General features: G+C 49.8%; 1 protein-coding gene across 2 annotated transcripts; it reads left to right on the forward strand.

The window, feature by feature from the left end:
- Nucleotides 1–6,428: 6,428 nt before the first annotated feature.
- On the forward strand, nucleotides 6,429–24,460 carry DENND2D (DENN domain containing 2D). Of its 2 annotated transcripts, none has more exons than XM_004420685.3 (12): nucleotides 6,429–6,580; nucleotides 11,386–11,561; nucleotides 12,441–12,553; nucleotides 13,259–13,328; nucleotides 14,061–14,138; nucleotides 15,285–15,425; nucleotides 16,651–16,799; nucleotides 19,182–19,359; nucleotides 22,365–22,406; nucleotides 22,809–22,893; nucleotides 23,236–23,475; nucleotides 23,947–24,460. In XM_004420685.3, the coding sequence occupies exons 1-12, from the start codon at nucleotides 6,523–6,525 to the stop codon at nucleotides 24,021–24,023; spliced, it is 1,407 nt and encodes a 468-aa protein (XP_004420742.1). In that variant the 5' UTR covers nucleotides 6,429–6,522; the 3' UTR covers nucleotides 24,024–24,460. The 2 variants fall into 2 exon arrangements, with proteins under 2 accessions (XP_004420742.1, XP_004420741.1); XM_004420684.3 differs by lacking the exon at nucleotides 6,429–6,580 and adding an exon at nucleotides 7,085–10,766.
- The last annotated feature ends 202 nt before the right edge of the window (nucleotides 24,461–24,662 follow it).

Raw genomic sequence — 24,662 nt, forward strand, 5'->3', positions numbered from 1 at the left:
TGTGCACACTCTGCTGCGGCAGCCCGGGGTTCACGGGTTTGGAACCCTGGGCGCGCACCAACACACTCCTTGTCAAGCCAGGCTGTGGCGGCGTCCCATATGAAGTAGAAGAAGATAGGCACGGATGTTAGCTCAGGGCCAGTCTTCGTCAGCAAAAAGAGAGGAGGATTGGCATTAGTTGTTAGCTCAGGGCTGATCTTCCTCACACACACACACACACACACACACACACATACACACAAAAATTTGATTTGTTCTTTTTCTTCTGAATGTATTCTGTATTTCGAGAGGTTTTTAAAAAGTAAGTAGACATTGCTAAGTGAAAGAAGTCAATCTAAAAAGTCTATGTACATATGATTCTAATTCTATGAAATTCTGGAAAAGGTGGAACTATGTCTCAAGATAGTAAAAGATCAGTGGTTGCCAGGGATTCCAAGAGAGGTAGGGAGGAATGAGTAGGTGGAGCACAGGGGATTTTTAGGGCAGTGAAACTATTCCATATGATACTGTAATGATGGATACATGCCATTATACATTTGTCAAAACCCACGGACTGTATGGGACAAAGAGTGAGCCCTAATGTAAACTACGGACTTTAGTTAATAATAGTGTATCAACACTGGCTCATAAATTGTAGCAAATGTACCACACAGATGGAAGATGTTAATAATAGGGAAAACTGTGCGTGAGGGTACGTCCTTTCCATTCAATTTTTCTGTAAACCTAAAACTGCCCTAAGAATTAGTCTATTAATTAAAAAAAATAAAGTAAGTAGAATTTTCACAATTCATTTTATCTCCCAGTTCTGCTTCCTGGAGATCAGATTTGATTCCTCAGGTTGGAATGCGTATTCCTCCTTCATGTTCCTGGACTGCTCTGTGTTTCTCTTAATTCCAGTACCTCTACATTATAATCTCTTTCCCTCAAGAAAGTAAACTCTCTGGGGACAGGGACCACGCCTTATTCATCTTTGTGAGATGTCAGTCTTCTGTTCAGACCTCCCAGTGGCTTCCCATTCCAAGTGCTTTACATGTATTAACACAATTAATCCCTAAAACAACCCTGGGAGGGAAGGTACCATTCTTATCCCCATCAAATATGAGAAAACTGAATCAGAGAGAGCTTAAGAAACATGTCCAGTGTAACAAAGCTAGTAAGTAGCAGAACTGGGATACCAACTCAGGTGGTCTGATTCCAGAGTCTGCAGAAAAACTACCAGAAAACACCAAATTTTTGGGTGATGAAATCATTTTAGAGAGCCTCAAAAAAGCATATTTTTTTAATTTTATTTATTTATTTTTCTTCTTTTTCTTTTTTTCTTGCGGTAACATTGGTTTATAACATTGTATAAATTTCAGGTGTACATCATTATACTTCTATTTCTGCATGGATTACATCATGTTCTCATGTTCACCACCCAAATACTAATTACAATCCACTACCACACATGTGCCAAATTATCCCTTTCACCCCACTCCCTCCCAAAAAAGCATATTTTTTTTTAAAATGCAGTAATAGAATAGAAGAAAAAAAGGAGAAATACCTTGCACATAATAGGAATAGTACTGTTTTGTGAAACTTTTGTGGGTTTTTGTATATTACGTGTGTATATATTTTTGAGGGGATGCCATGTAAAATGTATTTAGAAAGCTCACCACCTTAATCTGTAAGCAGAGTTATTATCTCAGGTAACAAGAAGTGCAGAGCTAAGGCAGCTCCAGGCTTCTGCCAGCCGTACCTGGCTCCCGCCCCCTTATTCTGCAAGTGTGCTGGCCCTGTTCTGCTGCATGTTCTGCCTTCATCTCAGCAGTTCCTGTCATCATATCCAAACCCAATGATGTCCAGAGGCAGAAAAACACCATCCCGTCTAGAGAAACCTATACCAGAAGTTCCCAGCAGATTTCCGCTTGACTAGGATAGACAGCTCCTTACCTCTCACTGCCCAGAGCTGAATCACATGCCCACTATAAATCATTCTTAAGAAAGGAGACTGGGACTGCCATGATCAGATTCCACTGATCTGATACACCTCTGATCAAAGACTCTTCCAACAAAGATAAAAGGCGGAATGGGTATTAAGCAACCTAAGTGTTTGCCCTGAGTAGAACCCAGGATAACAAAACTGTTTCAAGTAATTTTCTGTCTCCTTAGAGATGGAAGTTTAAGGCAGACTACCCATCTATTCATTCATCCATTTATTCATTCAAGAAATATTTACTGATTACCTAGTGTGTGCCTGGCACTGGGCTAGGCACTGGGGACACAGAGGTGAGCAAAAGAGACATGATCCATGCCTCCTGGGGATGATTCCAGAAAGGGAGAGAGTAGTTGAACAACTAATTTCAGAAATATGTATGTACACCGCTCATCAAGCCACGCTGTGGCGACAACCCACATACGAAAAATAGAGGAAGATTGGCACAGATGTTAGCTCAGAGACAATCTTCCTCAAGCAAAAAGAGGAAGATTGGCAATGGATGTTAGCTTAGGGCCAATCCTCCTCACCAAAAGAGAAAAAAAGAAAAAAGGAGTATGTGTGTATAAATACAAATCATTACGAGTGCTTTTAAGGGAACAAAGAAAATGGTGTGATTTGAGGTTGTAACAAGAGGATCTGTTTTAAATGGGGAGGGGGTTGGTCAAAGTTTCATCAAGGTTATCCAAATATAGAGCAGAAACCCTTGTCTAGGAGAGAGAGATCTGAGAACTTGGCTCCAGAAGCTCTTTGTGGTAATGTGAAATGTCATCTTTGTTCCCAATATTCAAATGTCCTTTCATAATTCTGACTGTCATTGCTTATTCCTGGCAGATGTGTGAGTTATTGCTCAAGTCGTTTCTTACAGGAGATCAGAAGCCAAGACTCCAAGATGGCTTGAAGGACAGACAGCTGAGCTTCTGTTCACCTCAAGCTATGAAGAGGAACTGTACAGGACTACTGACTGTTATTCGGTACTGAAGGGCCCATTCTTTGGAGGTTTTTTGTTTGTGTTTTTGTTGTTCTGGTGTCTTTGTGTCAAAGGACAAGATCACATCCTGTATAAGGGGCAGGGCTCTCCCCTGAATGTAACAAACATTGCCAATCATTCCGGAATATGTGAATACTGAAGCAGGGCTGGACTCAAGGGCATTTCCACTGCAGTCAGGTCAGCTGGTCCCTACAACATAGAGGCAGGCCTGGGGGGTAGGCTTGAGGCAGGCAGAGAAGTGACCAGGAGAGGACCCCTCTGCAGACCCTAAGGGCAGTGATACTTCATTTTTAAGTTTTCTCTTTTGTAATATCGTTCTTTTATCACAAAGACTTTGGCAATGTCTGAACAAACCTTATATCCTGATCTCAGCGATCACTGTATGGAATTGGAGATAGGGCCAATGTCGAAGTCGGGCAAAATGGCACAGGGAGAGCAGTGGCAGTCTGTCTTGAGACAAATGAGCGTAACCTCAGAAGGAGAAAATAATAGTTTGGATCCCTATGGTGGACTCTGATGACAAGCAACTACCAGAAATAGTCTGTGGAGCGTGTAAACACTTCTTATGGGTTTCCCAGAAATACCCAGAAACAGGAGCCTCCAGTAATAGACAAACTTCTGCAATTAAAAGAGCTGGAGTTGAGACTACAGTGATTTAGGCATTAAAGGGATGTGTGAAGTTTAGACATCTGGATCACAGATCTATTCTCTCTAGCCCTCAAAACCACCCCGCAAGGTGATTTTATCATCTTAGGAGAGTGAGGCTCAGGAAATGCCCAACCCGAGGCTGCAGGACAGGTCAGCGGCAGTGTGGGGCTAAGTCCATGTGCCCAAGGGCATGCTGTTATGCCTCTCTGCCTCCCTGAATAAAACTTATCTGTGGACTTCCTTTCAAGACCCTCAAGAAAAGAAGACTGGTGGCATTTTCTCCCACGCTACAGCCAGCCTCCAGGAGAACAACCCAAAGGATAGAGTGGGAGATGGCAACTATAAGGAGAAAAGAGTCAAAAATCTTTTCTCTTAACAGAAACGGAGGCTTCTTGTTTTATCCTTTAACTTCCCACTTCCTCATCTACAAAGTAATCAACATCTAGCCCCATTCTCATCTCTTTTTTCCCCCTCAAATCAAGTTCTCTTTTCCCGGTTGAAGCCAGTCTTCTACCTAAGCCTCCGACTTCCACCTTCCCCCTCCTCTCAGATTCTATTCCATCTGCCGCTCTCTTTCCTGTACTTGACTTTTTGTCCCTGCTGGTTCCTGCCCCTCTGCCCATAAATATGTTCTAATCTTTCCTCATTTTAACCCATTACTTTAAAAGCAGATCTCCCTCTAACTGTGGGCCAATTAGCTTTTTCCTATTGTTATCCACACTTCTCAAAAACGTAGATTTATACTTTTTACCTCCACTTCCTTACATCCCAATAATTTCTCAGTTCATTCTCAACTCAACTAGCTTATGCCTTCATTTATGTTACCCTAACATCCTAATAAATACTTCTAAAAATAGTTTAAATTAGTTTCATATACATATAGAAAAGTGCATGTAAGTGTACAGGGCAAGGAATGATCACAGAGCGAACACAGCTATGTAACTGCCACCAGGTTAAGAAATAGGACATTACCAGCACCCCAGAAGCCCTAAGGTGTTCTCCCAATCATTACTCCCTAAATATAACATCACCCTGGCTTCTCATTCCATATATTAGTTTTGCCTGTTTTTAACTTCATATAAATGGAACCTTATATTATGTGCTCTTTTGTGTCTGGCTCTTTTGCTCAACATTGTTTGTGTGATGTAGCCATGTTATTGCATGCAGCAGCGTCAGTTCATTTTTACTGCTATATAGTACTCCATTATAAGAATATGCTGCAATTCATCCATTTCACTGTTTATAGACGCTTGAGATTATTTCCAGTTTGAGGCTATTTCAGATAAGATTTCCACGAACATCTTTGTACATGTCTTTTTGGTATACATGTGCACATATTTCTTCATCTGTTTTTAAAGGAAGACAGTAGTTTGGTTGGAACCACCATAAAATAGGTTGAGAAGATTAAGGGACAATCATATTCAACCAATTGGACAAAATTATCATGAACAACAGCTGTGCTTACACAGAGAGGCATAAAACACCGATGCAGCCAAGAGAAGGTTCTTGGGGAGGAGATGTGCCCTTGTGTGTGGGAATGCACAGAGAATAGGGAACAGAAACAGACTGTGTAATTAAGTACGAAATTGCATAGGCCCAGAGTAGAGGCAACGTTTAGAACCTCCAGGCTAAGACTAGACAGTTTAATACCAGGGCTGGATTCCTCACCCCTGCTCACCCATTGTCTGTGACAGGAGAGTAACCTGGAGGCCAAGCATGGGAGAGAGACGGGGCTGTAGGTCTGGGGGTCATTTCTGTAGATCCCAGACATTCTTCTGCTGCAGTGTTTTCTTCCCTCTGCAGCCCACACCTGAAACTGAGGCTAAAACTTCTGTGAATGGAGAAATTTCAGACGGACTTTATACTCCCTCTGCCCTTCCCACCCTACAGATACAGGTCCTGGGAGGGAGAGGGGAGTCAAGGCAGATCCCCCAGAGCAAGTGGGGCTTATCAGATGCAAATTTTCCCACGGGACAACTGAAACTTGAAGTCTGGGCATGTTTGGAAGCCAGTGAAGGTGAAAAGTGTGGAGGAGGAGCTGAAAGGCTGTGTTGGGACTTGGGATTAGAAGAAGGGGAGTGTGGATAGCTGCAACCATCATTATTGCCATCGTGATCATCATCATCCCTTAAATTTATATCACACTAGACTTTACAAAGAGCTTTCTATCTCAACTTTCACGTGTCTGTGGGGTGGCAGGGCAGGAATTACCCCGATTTTGCTGATCTCCCAACAACACGCTGGATGCAAGGCAGGGTCTGTACCCTAAGCCGCATCTCCAGTCCCTCCTCAGGAGCCCACAGGGCTCCCGTCAGTTCATTGGGAAAGCGAAGTAGGGACATGAGCAACGCAGGGACACATGCCCCGCGGGTGGAAGAACAAACACGGCAAGAGATCTGGAAATGGCCAGAGGCTAAAGCAGTTTCGGAAGGGAGAGATGGAGGGGTCGGAAACGTGTGACAACTCTGAAAGCTCTGTCCGCTTCTGGGCTAAGTCCTGAGCCACCTGGAAGGTGCACAGATGCCCACAGGGCACTCCCAGCCCTGTCCGCGGAGGTAGGGGATGACTTCGTCCCCGCGCGCTTAGTGACTGCGGGGCTCGGAAAGTCAAGCTTCCCGGGGCGCCCCACAGAGGGTGCGAGCGAGGTGGCGCCGCCCCCTCCCGGACGCGCGTCGAGCGCCCTCTGTCACCCCACGCCGCCCTGCCCGGGGCCAGGGGAGGAGCAGGCCCGCCCAGGTGCGCCGGGGGTTGGGCCGCAGTCCGGAAGGTGCGCCGTCCCGCCCCGCCCCGGGCCTGTCCCCACGACCTCCCCCCGCGTGAAAGTGAAAGTGTCGGGCCCGCGGAGGTCGCGCACTGGGGGGCGGGGCCGGCGCGGACCCGGGAGCGGGCGCTGGGCACTGGAGGGGCCATGGATGGGCTCGGCCGCCGCCTCCGAGCCAGCCTGAAACTGAAGCGCGGCCGTGGGGGTTAGTGCCGGGCCGGGGCGGGCCGGGGCCAGGGCGCGGGGCAGCGCGGGGACGGGGACAGGACAGGGGGCTGAGTCGGGCGCGGCACAGGGGAGGGCGCGGATGGTGGGATCCCGGGAGCAGTGTGAGGGGCATTCGGGAGGGCTGGGCAGGGGTCAGGAAGCTGGAGAGAGGGCGCAGGTAAAGGTGGAAAGGGGCAGGTAGGGACGGGGTTGGAGGTCGGAGGAGTGGCCAGGCAGCGTGGGTGGGGGGAGTCGGCCGGCCAGAGGAAACGGTTCTGTGGGGCCCCGGGGCCACGTGTCCTTCCAGCAGGAAGCTTGTGGTGCAACCGCAGGGTGCCTGAAGCGCCCGGGCCGCGGCGACCTCCCGGGAGACCCCGCCTCAGCCCTGCGGCAGCCCGCGGCCCCGCCCCCTGCCCGCCCCCTGCCCCGCCGCCCGGCTCCTGGGAGCCCGCGGGGCCTCGGCGCGCTCCCCTGCCCCGCAAATAGGCGCGGGCCACGGAAACTAGGCTCCCCGCCGACGTTACCACCCCCGCCTGAGAGCAGCGAGGAGCCCTGGAGAGTGTGGCCGAGCGCGGACTTGGGATAGAGCCTGCTTGGCTGCTTCCTTAGAGTGTGTGAACCTGCCAAGTCGCGCCTCCCGTATCCCCTGACTCCCCATCAGTGAAGTGGGAATAATTCCTCCTCCAGGGTTGTGGGGATTAAATTAGAAGTCAATATTCATTTTCCGTTCTTCTTAGCAGGGGGGCTGGACGTTGGAAGGAAGGCAATTAGGAATTCATCCATTTTTTTTGTGAGGAGGATCAGCCCTGAGCTAACATCCGATGCCAATCCTCCTCTTTCTTTTTTCTTTTTTTCTTTTTTTTTTGTTACTGAAGAAGATTGGCCCTGAGCTAACATCTGTGCCCATCTTGCTCTACTTATATATGGGACGCTGCCACAGCATGGCTTGACAAGCAGTGCTTTGGTGCGTGCACAGGATCCGAACCTGGGAACTCCTGGCCGCTGAAGCGGAGCGTGCACACTTAACCACTTGCCCCACCGGGCAGAGGCCCAGGAATTCATTCATTTTTTCATTCATTCAACAAACATTTGTTGCTGCTTACCACTAGCCCGTGGCTCCTATTGCCGAGCAGTCATAACCCCTGGATACTTTGCCCAGAGGTCTCACCTTCTGAGGAGAAAACAGCTGATTGAAAAATAAGCAGAGGTCATTCTCAGACAGCCCACCCCTTCTAACACTGGCAAGTCAAAAGGTTGAGTGAGACCCCCTCCTGCTCCAAGCCCCAGAGTTGGGGAGATGTGGGGGTGAGATCAGTGTCCCTTCTGCCATCACCCCTGCCCCCCTTGCTGTTCTTCCTAAACACAGGTTTCCAGTATCTGGTCATTCCACCCACGCCAAAGCAGAGAAGTCAGAGACCATGGGCGGGGGTAGAGGCCCGGGACTGTGCAGTGCCAGAGCAGAATGCAGGGTGGGGCTGGGGTCCTCTCTTTTCTGGAGAGCACTGGCCTGGTCTTTCCTGGTCTCCCTCAACCCTCAGAAGTCTGTGCAAAAGGAAAGGGGCTGCTCCCTGCAGCCCAGAGGAGACATTCCAGTTGTTCCCACCCACCTGGCCCCAAAACAGGGCTGATGATTGTGCCTGGAGGAGCTTCCTGGACACTGAGGAACTGCAAGATGAGCAGCCAGGATTTCCTGTCCTGAGCTCTGGCACCTGTCAGTCCAGGACAGTGTGCCCTCTTCCTCTTCTGTACCATCCTCCACCTTCCTGGGGAATTCCCCTCCCTCTTTTGCCCTTTTGGTCCCAGGGTAATTGTGTGGTAGAAGGGTGTGTGTGTGGTGTGTGTGTGTGTATACACATGTGTAAATCATCGTGGTGGGCGGAGTGGCAGTGGTGGTGGCTCTGGGTTGAGAGCAGCTGAGCTAGAAGAGGAAGGGCCAGCTTTCCCGATGGAGGTTCCAGAATGTCCTCTCACCTATATTCTAGCTGGTTCTGGGACTTGCGTCAGGTCGCTGTGGGAGGGGCTTCCAGGTGGAGGAACAAGTGTAACCAGATGCCCGACTTCCCTAGAAAAGGTAGCTCCCTCCTCAGCAAAAAACTCATAATAATTCCTTTCTAGGGCACTGGGGATTCAATGAGATGGCTGATCTTAAACATGTGTTTGATGGATGTTTTCTCTTCTGTTGATAACCCCCTTTGAAAGGGGGGAGAAGGCAATCTTTTTCTTGGGCCTCAGCCCAAAAGGCTAGTAACTTTTTTTGTTTGAGTTTGTGCGTTTTGCTGTTCTCTTGGCTCTCCGCATAAAGCATGAGGGAATGGGCTGAAAATGCAACCCAAAGTATTTAGGGAAGGGAATAATTTCCTGAGGTTCTGGAATGATCAGTGAAAAGACTGGGTTCTCAAAGTCCTTTGCAAACAGGAGGCATCCCGCATCTGTGGGATGTGTGCTGTGTACTGCATCCAGAAGGCAGGAGCATGGACAGAGGACTCTCATAATTCTCACCCCCAGCAGATTCTGTTAACAGTCTCTAAATAGTCCCTGAATCACCCCGTGCCTCAGTTTCCCCATCTGTATCAGCTTGTTCCTCAGACAGGTGATGAGGATTGAGCAACAAGTGTGTGCAAGTTGTGAGTAAGGCGTGGTGATGGTTCCCAGTGTTCTGGGTCAGTGTTCTCACCATTACATCCTTATTAACTGTGATTGGGGTTCTCCCTGGGACTCATGGCTGGGCGACTGAGTACTGGCTTTTGCTAGCCCCACAGAAGCCAGGTCTGGAGCTCTTAAGAGCAAGGCAGCTGTCTCCCCTATTCCAGCACTCCACTTTCTTCTGGAGGGCTCTAATTCTTGCAGGAATGGCAGACACTGGCACCAAACCCTTTTGCCTCCTGGCTCCTCTTAGGGGCAGCTTCCCGGCAGAAGTCCTTCTCTCTTCCCCCCGTGTATCTACTCATTTAAGGGTTTATGTGAGACTCCTGGGTGACTTATTGCTATTCTTTCTCTTTTCCCCAGCCTCCAGACATAGCCTCTAGACTCCACTAAAGCCCCAGAGGCCAGCTGCTCTGAGTTGAGCTTGGGCAGAACTATTGACCTGGCCCAACAGGGAAAGAAGACTCAGCAGGAGTGGGGGTGGGGTGGAGATCACCCGGATGTTTTCCGCTGCCGCTGAGTGACCCTCAGGCTGCTGATGCAACCAGTCCCTTACCATAGGCCAGGGAGAATGTCCTGAGTCAGCGCTTCCTATATGAGAAGAGGGATTCTTTGCTGGAGCCCTGGAACAGGTCTCAGTGAGAGAAGTCAGTCTTGCGACGTGTTGCAAAGGGTGAGGGAAGCACCACTGTAGATGGTCTTGAAATATCAGGAACTCTCCAGCTCAGAGATGGACTTTCTTTCTATTGCACCACCAGAAGAGGAGGCTTTTATGTTTGTATTGATTTCCGGGACTCCCTCTTGCTAGAACAATTTCTCCGTTTAGATAATTAACGGGCCAAGTCTATTGATCTTAATCAGGGGAGGCATCTTGGCTGTGGACTGTCTCTTGCTTGCAGCCCTGAAGTCCTGGAAGTTCCAGAGTGCAGCAGGTGCCTTGCAGGGGTTTTTGGCTGCTGTTGACCAAGTTGAGAACTGAAAGGTCAGGAATCAAAGTTATGGGGATATAAAAATCCCTGTCCAGGGGCTGGCGAGGTTCCAGTGCCCACAGTCTGATGCTATCCAGCATTCTTCACTGTCCCAAGGTTGTAAATAAAACCATTGCACAATCCGCAGCCCAGAATTCAAAGCTCTTAGCCCAGAAGCAGCTGGGCCTTGGAGGTGTTTGCTCGTGACCTTTTCTCTCCCCACACCCTGGGGCTCCTGGGAGGAGCTGAGGTCTGAGCTGCCTGCCAGGATGCTGCCTCTGTCAGTGCCGGCGTTCTGCTGCCTTCCTGGGTCCTGTCACATCCTTCCTGCTCGACCATTGGGTGCACAGGATGGAAACTGCTCTCCCGTATTTGGAAGACAGCGTGTGGCGTGGTTTCATAGAGCTGTGGCTGGAGACTGAAGCGGCAGCCCCTTTCTCAGGCTTTCTGTAGCCAGTCTGTGTTGGAGGAAAGGGAAGCACTCCATGCCCTGCAGGTCTGAGAAGATGGAGGGACAAGTAGTAGGCGGGATGTTCAGGCTCTTCCGCAACCGGCTGCCTCGACTCCGAGCAGGTCTGGACTGGATTGCCCACTTCCTTTTTTCCAGGGTAACTCTCTTTCAGGGGGCTGTTTCTTCCCTGAAATGCTTCTTCCTCCTCTTCCTTTTATATCTCAACCTCTTCCCGGTCCCCATGTGACTGGGCCAGGAGGTTTCCCCTGTTGGTTTTGAGAGCCTGTCATGCCCTCTGTGGGGGTTGTTGTGGTCATGGCCCCATGCCCTTGGGCCTGTTCTGATTTACTGAGTACAAATCAAGTCAGGGCACATGTTCCAGGTACTGCTCCGGGCCCCGTATGGCTAGGCAGAGTCTCTGCAGTCCTCTGGGGCATAGGATCTCCCAGGTGGCCTCCCTGGTACAGTTCCTTGGCTTCCAAATCGTTGGTTTCTTTCCGCCTCTTGGCTCATCTTCTTTCCTCCTCTTGGCTCCTCATTGTTTCAAGTCTCCCAGGGCAGGCACGGAAACTGCCCAGTTGGCTCTGATCCTGCTCTAGGACCTGAGGAGCTGGGCAGGCTCCAGGGACCTCAGCGTTGGCATGGCGGCCTTAAGGTGCGGAAGTTGCTGGGAGCCTCACAGACTCTACTTGGGGCACGAATCAATGAGATACCAAATGGGCCCTGGTGTCTTGGTTTCAGGACCTCCCCAGGACAATCTGGGGGAAGATGTAAAGGAACCAGAAAGAGCCCAGGAGCACTGTCTGCCCAACTTTGCTGGAGGGCAGCACTTCTTTGAATACCTCCTTGTGGTTTCCCTCAAAAAAAAACGTTCAGGGGATGATTATGAGCCCACGATCACCTACCAGTTTCCCAAGGTAAGGACTGAGGCGGAGGCAAGGGGAGACAGAGGATTGGGTATTTGAGAGGTGTGGGGGGTGCCCTCTCCCCCTCCCCACCCTGCTGGGCTTGAGTCTGGAGCTGCCCTGAGCCGGCTGCTCCTCTTTCCTTCAGGCCCAGCCCTGTTTTCTGTTATCACCCACAGAATCTAGGTCTGGCTTCTTTGTGGGGAACTGACCTAGGCTCCCCAGCCGAGAAGCTAGGCTAGTTCTTTTGCCCCTTTTGAAACCTCCTAGTTAGTCCAAATTCCATCCTCAGTCACCCTTCTCTGTAGAGACGCTTACCTTCTGCCAAAGCTCCTTGCAGGAGTCCCCTCCCTGGGATAGATCAGAAGGAGAGGGTGGGGCAGGCACGCAGCTGGTGGGCAGGCTCAGCATGTGGCCACAGCCCAAGCATCAGGCTCCTTCTTGTCTGGTCCTGCACTTGGTGAAGGGGCAGGGATATGACATCCTTCTCGTTAATCCTGACAGTGCGGCAACTGAGCTGGCCACTTCTCGTCTCTGATGTGGTGCCTCTCTGATGTGGTCCTCCCAGGAAGCAAGGCAGTCTCTGGGCCTTTCTGTAGTCAGTGTGGCCCTGGCCCCCTTCTTGACCCTGTAGATCCTCAGGATACTGAAGTCCAACTCAGGTTCAGTGTGGCCCAGGAGGGTCTATTTCAGCCTTGGGGTCGTTCCAGCCAGACTCAGAATGAAGTCCCTGTGCAGAGTGACAGGCGGAGGCACACTTTGAGCCCCGTGTCCGTGGAAAAGCTTATTCTCAGAGTGCTTTAGAGCCTCAAAGAAGCCCACCAGCCCACCAGCCCTCTCCTCCTGCCCTTCCCTCCACCATCCCCTTGTCTCTTTTCCTATTCCTTGTAGCGGGAGAACTTGCTTCGGGGCCAACAGGAGGAGGAGGAACGGCTGCTTGGAGCCATCCCCTTGTTTTGCTTCCCAGATGGGAATGAGTGGGCACCACTCACTGAGTACCCCAGGTAATTGATTGGTCCTGGGACGGGGGAATCTTGGATTGGGGGAGAAGGGACAAGTGTTAGCACTGTAGTTCCTGTGGCCCCTCCCTTGGTGTGTATGCTGACGTCTCGCCAGCTTCCCTCCTGATAGGGAGGGACTGGAGTGGATTCATTTATAAATTTCTTGCCTGGGGTCCCTTAAGACCAGGGATCTTAGCTAACCCGGTTGACCAGTCACCTCTGTCCAGAGAAGGGCGAGATTCTCTCACCTGTCATAGGACTGAGAGTCGCTGTGTTTTGACTCTGCCACTGGCAGAAGCTGGACTTAGAAGAAGGCTTTTGACCTCGAAGAAGGCGGTAGAGCAAAGTCCCCTATAGCCTGAGCCCTGAAATTTGCCTGCCTGAGCTCGAATTTTGGCTTTACCACTTATGTGTGGAATGACCTTGGTAAGAAACACCTTCTCCGAGCCTCAGTTCCTTCATCTTTAAAGTGGGGATAATAATTGAACCCACCTCAAAGGGTTGTTCTGAGAATTAAATAAGATGTTGCATTTAGAGCTTGACACCAGTAAGCACTTAATAGGTTACTGGTTTTGTTACTACTCTCGTGATTAATCAGCAGCTCCCTTTGCTCAGTTCACCCACCTCAGCACCCTCTGATGCTGACCACCTTCTGGTTTTAGAATCTTGTGAGCAAATACAAACCAGGTCTTGTCTGCTCTTCCTCAGGGAGACCTTCTCCTTCGTCCTGACCAATGTGGATGGGAGCAGGAAGATTGGATACTGCAGGCGCCTCTTGGTCTGTGCAGCTCAGAACTGCCCCCTCTTCTCTGCAGCCTGCTCGGCTCCACGGCTGGGCTTGCTCAAGCCTCAGCTGCAAAAGCCAAGGCTCCCTGGCAGTGGTGGTTGTAGAGAGAGCACAGCCCAGCACCTGCTGCCATGGTAGTGCCCTCAACAACCCCACAAGAACGGGGACACACGCCCCTCCTTACCCACCCAGGGGACCTTTGCTGACCATGCTTTGGTCTGTGCTCTCCCCGGCTTTCAACAGCTCCCCTCTGTGGGAGGCTCCAACCAAAGCCACTCTCCACCTTCTCTATCCAGGCCTTGTTGCCATGGCCCCTGGAGCCTTGCAGAGCATAGAATGGGATTTGGACAACTAGGTTCATTCCTTGGGTCTCTCCGAGTCACTTTTCCAGGGCCCTGCTCCCTAGCTACTGCCTCATCTCTATAGCACACTTGCTTCCACTCTTTGCTGACCCTAGATGGCGTTGGCGCTGATGGTGGCAGTGCTTCCTAGTGAGCCCACCCAGCCCCTCAAGGCCATCTTCTGGTTTTGGTGGTCCCTCTGGCCTCCCTACTGCCTGTCCCATGAATGTGACCTCCACACAGCCAGGCCTTTCTCTATCCGGCCCACCATTTACCATAAATCCCCCAGCCCCAGCCACCAGCCTTGTGCCCCATGAGCCCCAGTTGGGCAAAGGCCCCAGGGAGGCTGCAGCACTGAAGGAGGCTCTCTGTCCGTCCCCAGCCCGCCGGCCGTGGCCCTCGCCTTCCCAAGGTGTACTGCATCATCAGCTGCATCGGCTGCTTTGGCTTGTTCTCCAAGGTAGGGCTGGAATGGGTGCCTCAGGGGCCTGTTCGGCCTGTCCAGCTTCCCGGTCTGCCTGCCCTGCCTGTGCTCCCTGAGCCCTTAGTGGAGTTCTTCCCTCACAGCCAGGGTCAGCAGAGGCACACTGGGGAAACTGAGGCAGAGAGCGGCTTGGCCTCAACTTGATTTTAGGGAAAGGTGGGAACAGAACCCATGGGACTCTCTCCCCTGCTGAGAGACCCACTGCTTCCACTCTACTCAGGTGAGAAAGCAATTGGAGCAGGACGGTGGGAAGAACCCCGGGTTAAGAATCCGGAGCTTCAGGAGACTTGCCCAAGATTCATTTTCCCCATCTGTCAAATACATGTGATGATCCCTCACCTTCCCATCTCACGGGCTGCTGTGAGGCTCAGATGAGGTGATATATGAGAAAGGCAGAGCACTAAACAGACATGAAGATAATTATTATACTATGGGGGTCCCGAGACTCCCTCTGACTCCTTCCAGAATAGAAGAGAAGTTGAGGCCTCCAGGACTTCTCTTGCTGGAGCAAATCTGAGTGCCAGTACACCTGAGTTGGGATCAGAGCGGAGTCTCTCAGAATGGATGGGGCATATCTTAATGGCCACGAAAGAGCTTCAGTGTACTCTGCCCCCAGCAGGCCCCTTGGAGGATGAAGGGAGGAAATTCCATGAGCCTTTGCTTGGGTCAAGTATATATCTGAGCAGGGCTCTGATGGATGGAGGCAGTCCTAGCCCTGGGGAGTCTCCAGTGGAAGTTGGAGGACAGAGTGGCACCCAAGAGGCCCAGCCTTCTAGGCTCCCACTCCAACCAGCAAGAAAGAACATGATACCGTCATGGATGATAAGTTTACTCTGGGATGCCTTCCTGGGGAAGGTGGTTTATGTTGATGTTAGGAGAAGGGAGGAATACAGGTTGGTAGAGAGAGGATGGAAAGAAGAAGGCCAGGAAAAAGCAGGTATTGTGCAGAAGACAAACAGCAGACTAGTATCTCCCTGGGAGGAGAGAGAACCAGTGGTTGGAGGGGCCTAAGGATACAGGAGGATTGGCTGGACTAGTGTGGGAGCCTCACACGTGGGGTCTCTGCCACCCTCCCAGTAGCATCCCTTTGAGCCATGCCTCCCATGGTCCTTTTCTGTGCAGATCCTGGATGAAGTGGAGAAGAGGCATCAGATATCCATGGCAGTCATCTACCCGTTCATGCAGGGTCTCCGAGAGGCAGCCTTCCCTGCTCCTGGGAAGACTGTCACCCTCAAGAGCTTCATCCCCGACTCGGGCACTGAGGTGGGTTAGCAAAACGGGTGAGACCTTCCCTGACTGGAGGGGGAAGACTTCTGTGGCCCCTCTCCTCACGGTCCTTCCCTTCACCAGGTTAATATATAGAGAAACGGAGCCCAGGCAGGGACTGGGACTTGACTAGAATTATTGACAGAACTGAAAATCAAACCCAAATCTTCTGATCCTCCCAACCCGATGCTCACAAGGATGTAGTTACTGTTCAAGCCACCAAGACTTTTATTTATAATAAATAAACCATGTAAGCTGAGGTTCCTGGTGCTAGAATGGACTTTGCCACTAGCCCAGCCCCCAAACTGCCACTGTTTCCCATTACCACCCTTAGGTTCCTGTGTCTGTCCTCTATCCCTACCTTATGGCCGCCATCTGTCTATTTCTTATCACCTATCCCCACCCCTGAGTCCCCACCCGTGCCACACGGGGATGCCATTGTTTTAAGGCACTAAGCAGACGGAGGCAGCAAATAGAACATTGTTTTAAGAATTACAGTCCTGATCCCTGGTACTCTGGATAAGCTATGTGTCCCTCTGAACCTTGGCTTCCTGCTACGAAAATAAAGGGAGGGGCTAGGCTTTTTCACTTATTCAAAAAATAAGTATGTAATGTTTGCCATGTGCCAGGCTATAGTATTTTCTGGATATAAAGTGGTGAATAAAATGAACATGGTCCCTGACCTTATGGAGCTAAACATCTAGGGGGGGAGACAGACATTAAATAAGAAAACACACAAATAAATCTATAATTAAAAATCATATGATTGTGATGAAAGGAAAAAAACAGGATGCTACGTGAGAAAATGATGGGAGATATAGGTCACATTAGGTGGTCCAGGAAGGCCTCCGAAACATAAAGGAGGATGAGAGTGAGGGGAGAAGAGCAGTCCGGGGGAGGGCCTAACCTGTGAAGGACCTCAGGCAGGAAGAACGTGATGTGCTCAAAGAACATAAAGGATTGCCGTGGCGTCACAGTGAGCGCAGTGGAGCGCACTCAGTGAGGCTAGTGAGGGAGGCAGGACCTGGTGGGCCCTGCCAGGGATGATGTCAGTGTTATCCTCAGAGCAGAGGGAAACTGTGGATGGGTTTTAGCAGGGGAGAGACAGGGTCAGATTTACTCCTGTTGGGAGAATGGAGTGGAGGCTGGTAGAGGCCCAGCATTTTAGGGGCTGCATGATTTTTCAGTGTGGTGACACCCCCTCTCTCTGGTTTCCCCACAGTTCATCTCACTCACACGGCCCCTGGACTCCCACCTAGAACATGTGGATTTTAGTTCTCTGTTACACTGCCTCCGTTTCGAGCAGATTCTTCAGATCTTTGCCTCTGCAGTGCTGGAGAGAAAAATCATCTTCCTGGCAGAAGGTCTCAGGTGGGTCCAGCATTGAGTGGGTCCCCTGAACTGACTGGCATCCCTGGGTTCAAGGGGACAGATTGGAGAGTCCTCAGAGGAAATCAGGCTGTGGGACCCATGCGCCCACCCTCCTGCCTCGAGGTCTTGATCTGCACTGTCTAGACAAACAGCTGTTGCAATTCTCCTGCTTCTGCCTCCAAACTTGATGGCTGCCTAAGCCTGAAGAATGCTCCTGATTTAGTTCTGAGTAAGGGCATGAAGTGTTCCTGGGACAGTCCAGGCGGAGACCAATTAGGGTGAATGCAGATATGACTCTGCTCTTGAGAGGCTGAGGGAGGGAAGCAGCGCGAGGACAGGGCAGGAAGGCGGATAATGGTATGAAGGTCAAGCCCAGCATCCTCAACAGCAAACACATCTCATCTATCCATTTACTCACTCATTCAACAAACATGTATCATGTGTCAACTGTTTGCCAGATGCCAAGCATTGGGAAGATACAGACAAATAAGACACGGTCCTTGGCCTCAAAGGGATGTAGAATTGTGCACTGGTTGAAAGCATAGGTGTTGAAATCAGCAGAACAAGGTTCAAGTCCTGTTCTTCCACCCTTAGCTGTGTGGTTCCTCTTAGGTTAGTTTCTTAACTTTTGAAGTCATGACCTTCTTATGTGTAAAATGGAGATAACCTACCTCATAAGGTTGTGGTGAGGATTAAATTAAATAATGCACATTAGGTACATAGCACCCTGCCAGGCACACATTGGTAAGTGCTAGCTGTTATTCTTAATAATAAGTTCACAATTGAATATATCCCTGTGTTTAGTTGAAGCAGGGTACTGTCATGTCCTGGTCTCTACCTCTTAGGAGCTTCAAGTCTGAGAAAGACATGAGGAGACATGTGACAGAATGGAGAAGAAAAAAAAAAAAATTAAACAGAGGTTGGCCTTCTGTTCATGTCTGGGGAGGGAGAAAGCTAATGATATTGGGCTGACAACTCTGGTTCTCTCTTTCAGGGAAGAGAGGAAGAAAGGGGATGTTAGGGACCCAAATGTTAGGCCATAGGGTCAGGTGTATGTCATGGGTTTCACAGGAAAGGAAGCTTGGGCAGGGAATGGGGTCTGTGGGTTGAAAATTCTATAAAAATCAGTGATAACCAAAAAGTCACTAGTTGTAGGCCAATCCTTGAGGGAAGTGGTATAATCTTTTGTTTTAGGAATAGCTCTCCCACTCTCAGCCCTGTAGGGAAATGAGAAGTTTCTGTTGCAGCTGGAGCTGGGATTCTGGCCTTTCCCACTAAGGTCAGTGTTTAGGAAGTGAAGGTGACTCCAGGTGTCAGCTGGCCTGGACACAGGCAAAGGCTGGCAGGACTTACCTCTCAGGCGTTGACTTTTTCCAGGGAGATCCCACCGCCCCCCATTTCCTTCCCACACTGAGTTGTCAGATCCCTGAAGCGCAGGCAGGGAGGGGACTTCCAGGCAACCTAAGCCTTGGCTAGACTCTCAGAGACTCAATCTTTCTAACTCAGGAAGTGCTAGCTTGATACTAGGAATTGAAACAAGGTTTCCGCATCTGTGTTTTTATTGGCCTTGGTTTGGGGGCAATTTGGAGAAATGAAGAGCCATGAAAGGTAGCGGAGAATAGAGAAGACAGAGTGTGGAGTTGTGTCTGTGTGTGTGGGGGGGTGGGTGGTGAGGAGTGGGGCCTGAGCTGTGACTTAGGCAGTGATTACACAGGGAATGCTTCATTGGAAAGGGTAGACGAGCCACCTCTGTGGGACTTTCCGGGTAGGAATTACTGGGCAGAGGTTCCTGGAACCTAGGAATTTCCCAAGCTAACTCAAGCACCAACCTGGTAACTTTAAGTAACCTCGAGTGGCCAGAGGGAGCCGTGAGCGGTAAAGACTGGGGGGAGGAAATAGGGCTTCGCCTCTCTGCTGCGCCCCAGTGTTTACATGTTTATCTCTTTGGCTACACTGAGAGTTCCTTAAAAGCAGGGTGTCTTCCACTTCCTTGTCTCCACGTCATCAGCACAGTGATGAGCATACAGAAGGGGCTCAATCAATGATCTGTTTGAGTGAGAGCATTTCTTCTTCCCTCCTTTCTTCACAGCCAACTTTTATTTTTGGCCAGTAATGACTTGAGAAGAATAACTGTGAAAAGAAGGATCAAACAGAGGCCCCATTCTTGATGAGAGGAGCTTCAGCTTCCCCTGGTTTCTGCCCCTCCCCTCCCAGCTCCGAGTAGTCACAAGCCCTGTGACCAGCCTGGCTCTCAGACTTGCTTTTGCATCGGCGCAGGCAGCCCTCGTAGCAGCTGCTGTCGGTGGTGGGCTGTGTGGGGGTGCACAGGGGGGAGGCACAGGGAGGCCCCTCTGACTCTTGTTCTCTGTGCCATGTCCCCAGCACCCTGTCTCAGTGCATCCATGCTGCGGCCGCGCTGCTCTACCCCTTCAGCTGGGCACATACCTACATTCCTGTTGTCCCTGAGAGCCTTCTGGCCACTGTCTGCTGCCCCACTCCCTTCATGGTTGGAGTACAAATGCGCTTTCTGCAGGAGGTTATGGAGAGCCCCATGGAAGAGGTATGATGCAGCAAGAAGAGGGCATGATTTGGAGCCAGGCAGACCTGGATTGGGACCCCAGGTCTGTGACTAACATCTGTGTGATTTGGGGCAAGTTGCTTAACCTCTTTAAGCCTGAGCTTCCTCATCTGTAAAATGGGGATGATGGTGTGCAGTTCCTAGGAATTCTAGGGGAAATAATCTGCATAAAGCTCCTAGCCTGGTGCCTGACACAGAGTTGATGCTCAGTAAGTGTCTGCTCCCTCCTCCTGAATGATTTCCCTTTGGACTAAAGGGGCAGCAAGCGCATAGCTTATTCAGGGGTGATCAAACTGTCCTAGGCCAGCTAGTCCAAATGAGAGGCTCTGGGGTGTCCCATCTCTCATCTGAATGGATGCGCACAGCTGATCTATACAACACACACTCCACTGGAATTCATTCACATTCCTTGGAAGTGAGCTAACATAGCCCTCCTGCAAACTAGGAGTTTTGAAAATGCAGATTTTTGTAGTAAGAGCCATCTTTCTGATTAGCTCAGCGCTCAGTTGGCTAAGGAGGATATAGGTCCAAATCCCCTTTGATTTTGTCAGCTTCTTATTTCTTGGCAGTGCCCTAGACTCACCTGAGGGCTCAGTGGTGAAAATGGGCATTAATAGCATAAATCTATCTTCAATGTTAGAAGCACAATTCAAAACACGTGCTCTGCTTCAAGTTGTCAGTAGGAACTTCCAGAAGATAGCATGTTACTATGATCTCAAGCCAGCAGAGCTGCTGAGGTATATCTGCACTGGCTAATCATTGACTCCCTCTGTGCAGACAAAGGGCCTACCAAGGGGAAAGGTGGGGTCTAGAAATAAGCTACTGAAGAGTCACAGAACCAGCCCTTGTGAGAGGATTTCCTCCATTTTACATAAGAAATAACTGAGGTCCAGAGAACTCAACTGACTTATCCGAGGCCACACATGCAATGATAGAACCTAGCGCAGACAGAACCAAAGCCCTTCTTACACAAAGTAGTTGCTGGGAAGTAAAGGAGCAGGCTGTTTCCCTTCCTTGCTTCCCCAGCCCTCCCAGCCCTCCTCAGAACTGCTGAGTACACACGCCCTTTGAACGAGCCTTTGCCTTGTGACTAACTGGGACCGTGTTTAGCAATAAGACTTAAAATGTCCCAACCCCAGAAATTATGAAACTTCCTGATGCTGCAGCTTCAACTCCTTGGAAGCTATGGCCAGCCGGACTCCAGCTCCTGCTAGCCCAGAGCCTTGGCCTATTGTATTCCTCAGCAGCTGCTCTGTGAAATGGGCAGGGGATGAGGAACAGGGAGGGCCAGGGGCCTGGGTAGGTGTGGAGGGATTCCCTGACTCCCCACATAAGCTCTCTGGAAGGGATTACTCGACAGACAGTGACTTACCCAAACACTAGAAAGATTTTTGGGAACTTCACAAAAAAAATTCTTTACACACACTCTTAGCTCCCAACCCCTAAATGAATAGCCTTCCCTGAATGAAGGCATTTGAGCCTAGGTATACAAGTGGTTTCAGGCTTGGATGAGTTCAAATTTTCTCTGCTGATGATGGATAATTATAGTGCTTGCTCTGTCTTTTGGCACACTTTCCAGCCCCTCTCTTTCCGTTTATTTGGAAGAAGGGAGCATGGAGGGATCATTCACCCTGTTATCAAGACCAAGGGTCCAAACTGAAAAGAGATCCCAGCAGGCACTTAAATGGCCAACACAGGCTTTGGGGGAACATGGTGAACTGTTGAGCACATGCCCTGCCTAAAGGGGGCAGCTGCACTCAGTTCCATCTGAATGTTGTCCTTTAGAAATGTGGACCAGTGTTTGAGTTCCTGACTTTTCAGGAGAAGCCCCATATCCAAATTTTATGTGAAATTTTCCAATTTAAATACAGCCATGTGTTGCTTAACAACGGGGATACGTTCTGAGAAATGCATTGTTAGGCGATTTTGTTGTGTGAACACCAGAGAGTACTTACACAAACCTAGATGGTATAGCCTACTACACACCTAAGCTATGTGGTACTTAATCTTATGGGATCACCGTCGTTGACTGCAATGTTGTTATGCGGCACATGACTGTATTGGAAACAAATTCGATTATTTTAAAACACTCTGAGAATCAAACAGGCCCAACCAGCAGATGCCTATTTGTCATCTCCGGTCTAGACTGCAGGCCCTTCAGGCAGTGATGGAGCTGGTACACAACTCAGGCCCCCTGGTTCCAGCCTGTGCTTGTCTACAGCCTGTAGACACATGGTCTCCTCACTGTCTTTCCTTCCCTCTTCCTGCAGACCCTGGGCTAATTTCCTTCTCTTGTTGTTTCCTGTGGGAAGGAAGCTCTGAGAGAGTTTTTAAAATAGAATTCCAGGTGATTGTACATAAAGCTGTTGCAAGCATTAAAGATCAAAAGAGGTCCATCCCTGTCCTAAAGCTGACCAGAGGGCAGAGAGTTGAAGGAGAGCTGTAGGGAGAGGGATGCCATCCCAAGGACAGCACAATGGAGGCTTGGAAACTTATACTATTTGTTAGCATTATGACCTCAGGCAACTTCACTTTTTTGAGTCTATTTCCTCAACTGCAAAATAGGGATAGTACTTACCTCTGCAGGGCTGTTGGGAGGATTAAATGAGATAAAATGTACAGAGCACCTATCGTGTGTGCCATGTACTAAATGTTCCATATATAAAAGCAATGACGATTATCAACGTTTTATTGAGGAAGTGACTGGCTATGATTTCCCTATATTGTATTCCCCTTCTCCCTTAGCTCTCTCCCTTCTCCCCCTTCCTACACCCTCATACCCTTTGATACCCAGGAAGGGAACTGCGATTTCCAAAGAGGGGAATAGTGAGGAAGGAGAGTGTCAGACAGGAAATGAGAATTGAAGATGCTGATTTTGTTGCTACTTGGGCTGAAAGGCATAGCCCAAGACAGAAATGGAGATGGTAAGTCCTCCTGAGGTCTGTGAAGAAAGGGGAAGAGATAAAGCCGTTCTGTGTTTATTTCAGGTCCTATTGGTGAACCTTTGTGAAGGAACCTTCTTAATGTCAGTAAGTATCTGGGTTCAGGTCCCCTGCAGGCCCACCACCAACTTGATCCATGTTCTGCTTATTTCAACAAACTTTAAGTACTTTGTTGAGTGAGAACCCATGCTAATAAGACCTCTCCTCTCTCAAGGAGCCATGACAAAGACAGATGACTTACAACAAAGCAATGAGTGTTAGTGCCTTTGGAGCAAGGGTATACATCAAGTACCACAGGGATAGAGAGACTTGCTAATGTTTAGAGTCAAACCGAGGACCAAGAAACAGCTTCTGTTGTTTCTCTCCTATGTGGCCAATTATTCGGGGGTGGAGGACGGGTGTAGAATTCACACCTTCCTCATGCTCTCTACCAACACTTCACACCTCCTCCTTGACTGCTTGACCTGAGCTGACTCTGTCCTCTCCTAGGTTGGTGACGAAAAAGACATCCTACCACCCAAACTTCAGGAGGACATCCTAGACTCTCTTAGCCAGAGGATCAATGAGTTACAGAGTAAGTCCTAGGCCCGTCTTATTTGGGGTTTCTCCAAAGAACTTGAGGGCATGATTCCCAACCATTCCCTTCCAGGACTAAAATGAACTCACTCAGCAGTCCTGGGCCAGTCCCAGAGGCCTAGATTCTAGGGCAAGTCTGAGTTGGTGACTTTATTCTTCCTAAGCAATGGTGGAGAACCCATACCCAGTCTCCCATTTTAGTCAGTCCATCAGTAACTATGAACCCTACCCCACCCCTTCCCCAGGAGCTTTCAGCCTGCAATAAAAGCCCCTTGGAGGTAAGAGTGGGTAGTTTCATCCTTCTGCTACCCTCTGAGACGGCCTCTGTTGCCCCCTGCAGCTTTGGAACAAATCAACGAGCATGTTTCAGGCCCTTTTGTGCAGTTCTTTGTCAAGACTGTGGGCCACTATGCTTCCTACATCAAGCGGGATGCAAATGGGCAAGGCCATTTCCAAGAACGGGCCTTCTATAAGGCTCTGCCCTCCAAGGCCAACCGGCGATTCGTGAAGAAGTTTGTGAAGACACAGCTCTTCTCCCTTTTCATCCAGGAAGCCGAGAAGAGCAAGAACCCTCCTGCAGGTATACACCGACAGCCCCCTATCAATCTTAAGCTGGGAGAGGGTCACTGCCTCCAAGTCAGCTGTGGCCCTAGGATAAAGAGGAGGAGAGGAAAGAGCATTTCTCTCTAGAGGCCCACAAAGTAGCTATAATCTTATCAGTGTGGTTCCAAAGAAATAACCTGAAGCCAAAGAAAAGGCCTCCTGGGCTGACATTTTGTAGAAGTTGCTCTATTTATCAGCCAGCAGAAGGCCCTTTGCTCTTTGTTTTAGTCTGGAGCTAATTCCTACTAATGATTCTTTGTTTGTAGGCCTCTTTTACGGCCAAACTGAATTCCTGGATCTCCAGAGGCCTGTGAGGGCATGGGAATCCTGGCAGGAACGTGGGTGTGGCAGGGGAGCATGGAAAGCAGACCGAGGGTATTTCTAATCCTTGCTCCATAGTGCGCCTGGACAGATGAGACGCCTCTAACACCCGTATCTGAACCCACAGGCTACTTCCAACAGAAAATACTTGAATATGAAGAACAGAAGAAACAGAAGAAACCAAGAGAAAAGACTGTGAAATAAGAGCTGTGGTGAACAGGAGGGACTAGACGTATAGGCCAGTTTTGGACTTTGGCCCCTGCCAGCATGGTAGGATCGGTGAAGCTCTCAGCCCCCAGAATCCACAGCCGCCTTCTGAGTCCTGGTAACCAGGTGTTGCTTCAAGCTGGTGTCTTGAGTTTGGGATCCCTGGAATCAGCTTTCTCAGGACTTTGGAAGGCTCTGAGCTCTGTGTTCACAGAGCTGGGCTCAAAGCTGCCATTTTCTGCAGAGGTGACATAGAGCAGGGAACAGTAGTACAGGTGTTGTAGAGACGTAGAAGTTGCTGTAACTGCCCTCTCCCAGGAACCACTATTCCAAAATCCTCAACAGAGAAAGCAGTTGTGGCCAAAGGCTCAGTCTCTCCACATAAAAAAAGAGGTCTGTGGACATGTGACAGTAACAATAAAGATGAAAATCTTGTTGTTTGTATGTATTTTTGGCTTTCACTGTAGGGGGGAGAACCAGGAAAACAAAGCAATGAGATGTGAGAACAACCTGGACCAGAAGTGGAGGCCCTGGTCATAGCGGCCCAGAACTTGGGGGCTTTGTTTGGAGCGGCAGCATTACAGGCGTCAGCAGCTCCACTTCTGATAGGAAGGGGAGGGGATACTGCTAAAAGCA

Source organism: Ceratotherium simum, chromosome 2 (genome assembly GCF_057802395.1).
Source record: "Ceratotherium simum simum isolate JZ-2026a chromosome 2, ASM5780239v1, whole genome shotgun sequence".
NCBI classification, from domain to species: Eukaryota; Metazoa; Chordata; class Mammalia; order Perissodactyla; family Rhinocerotidae; genus Ceratotherium; species Ceratotherium simum.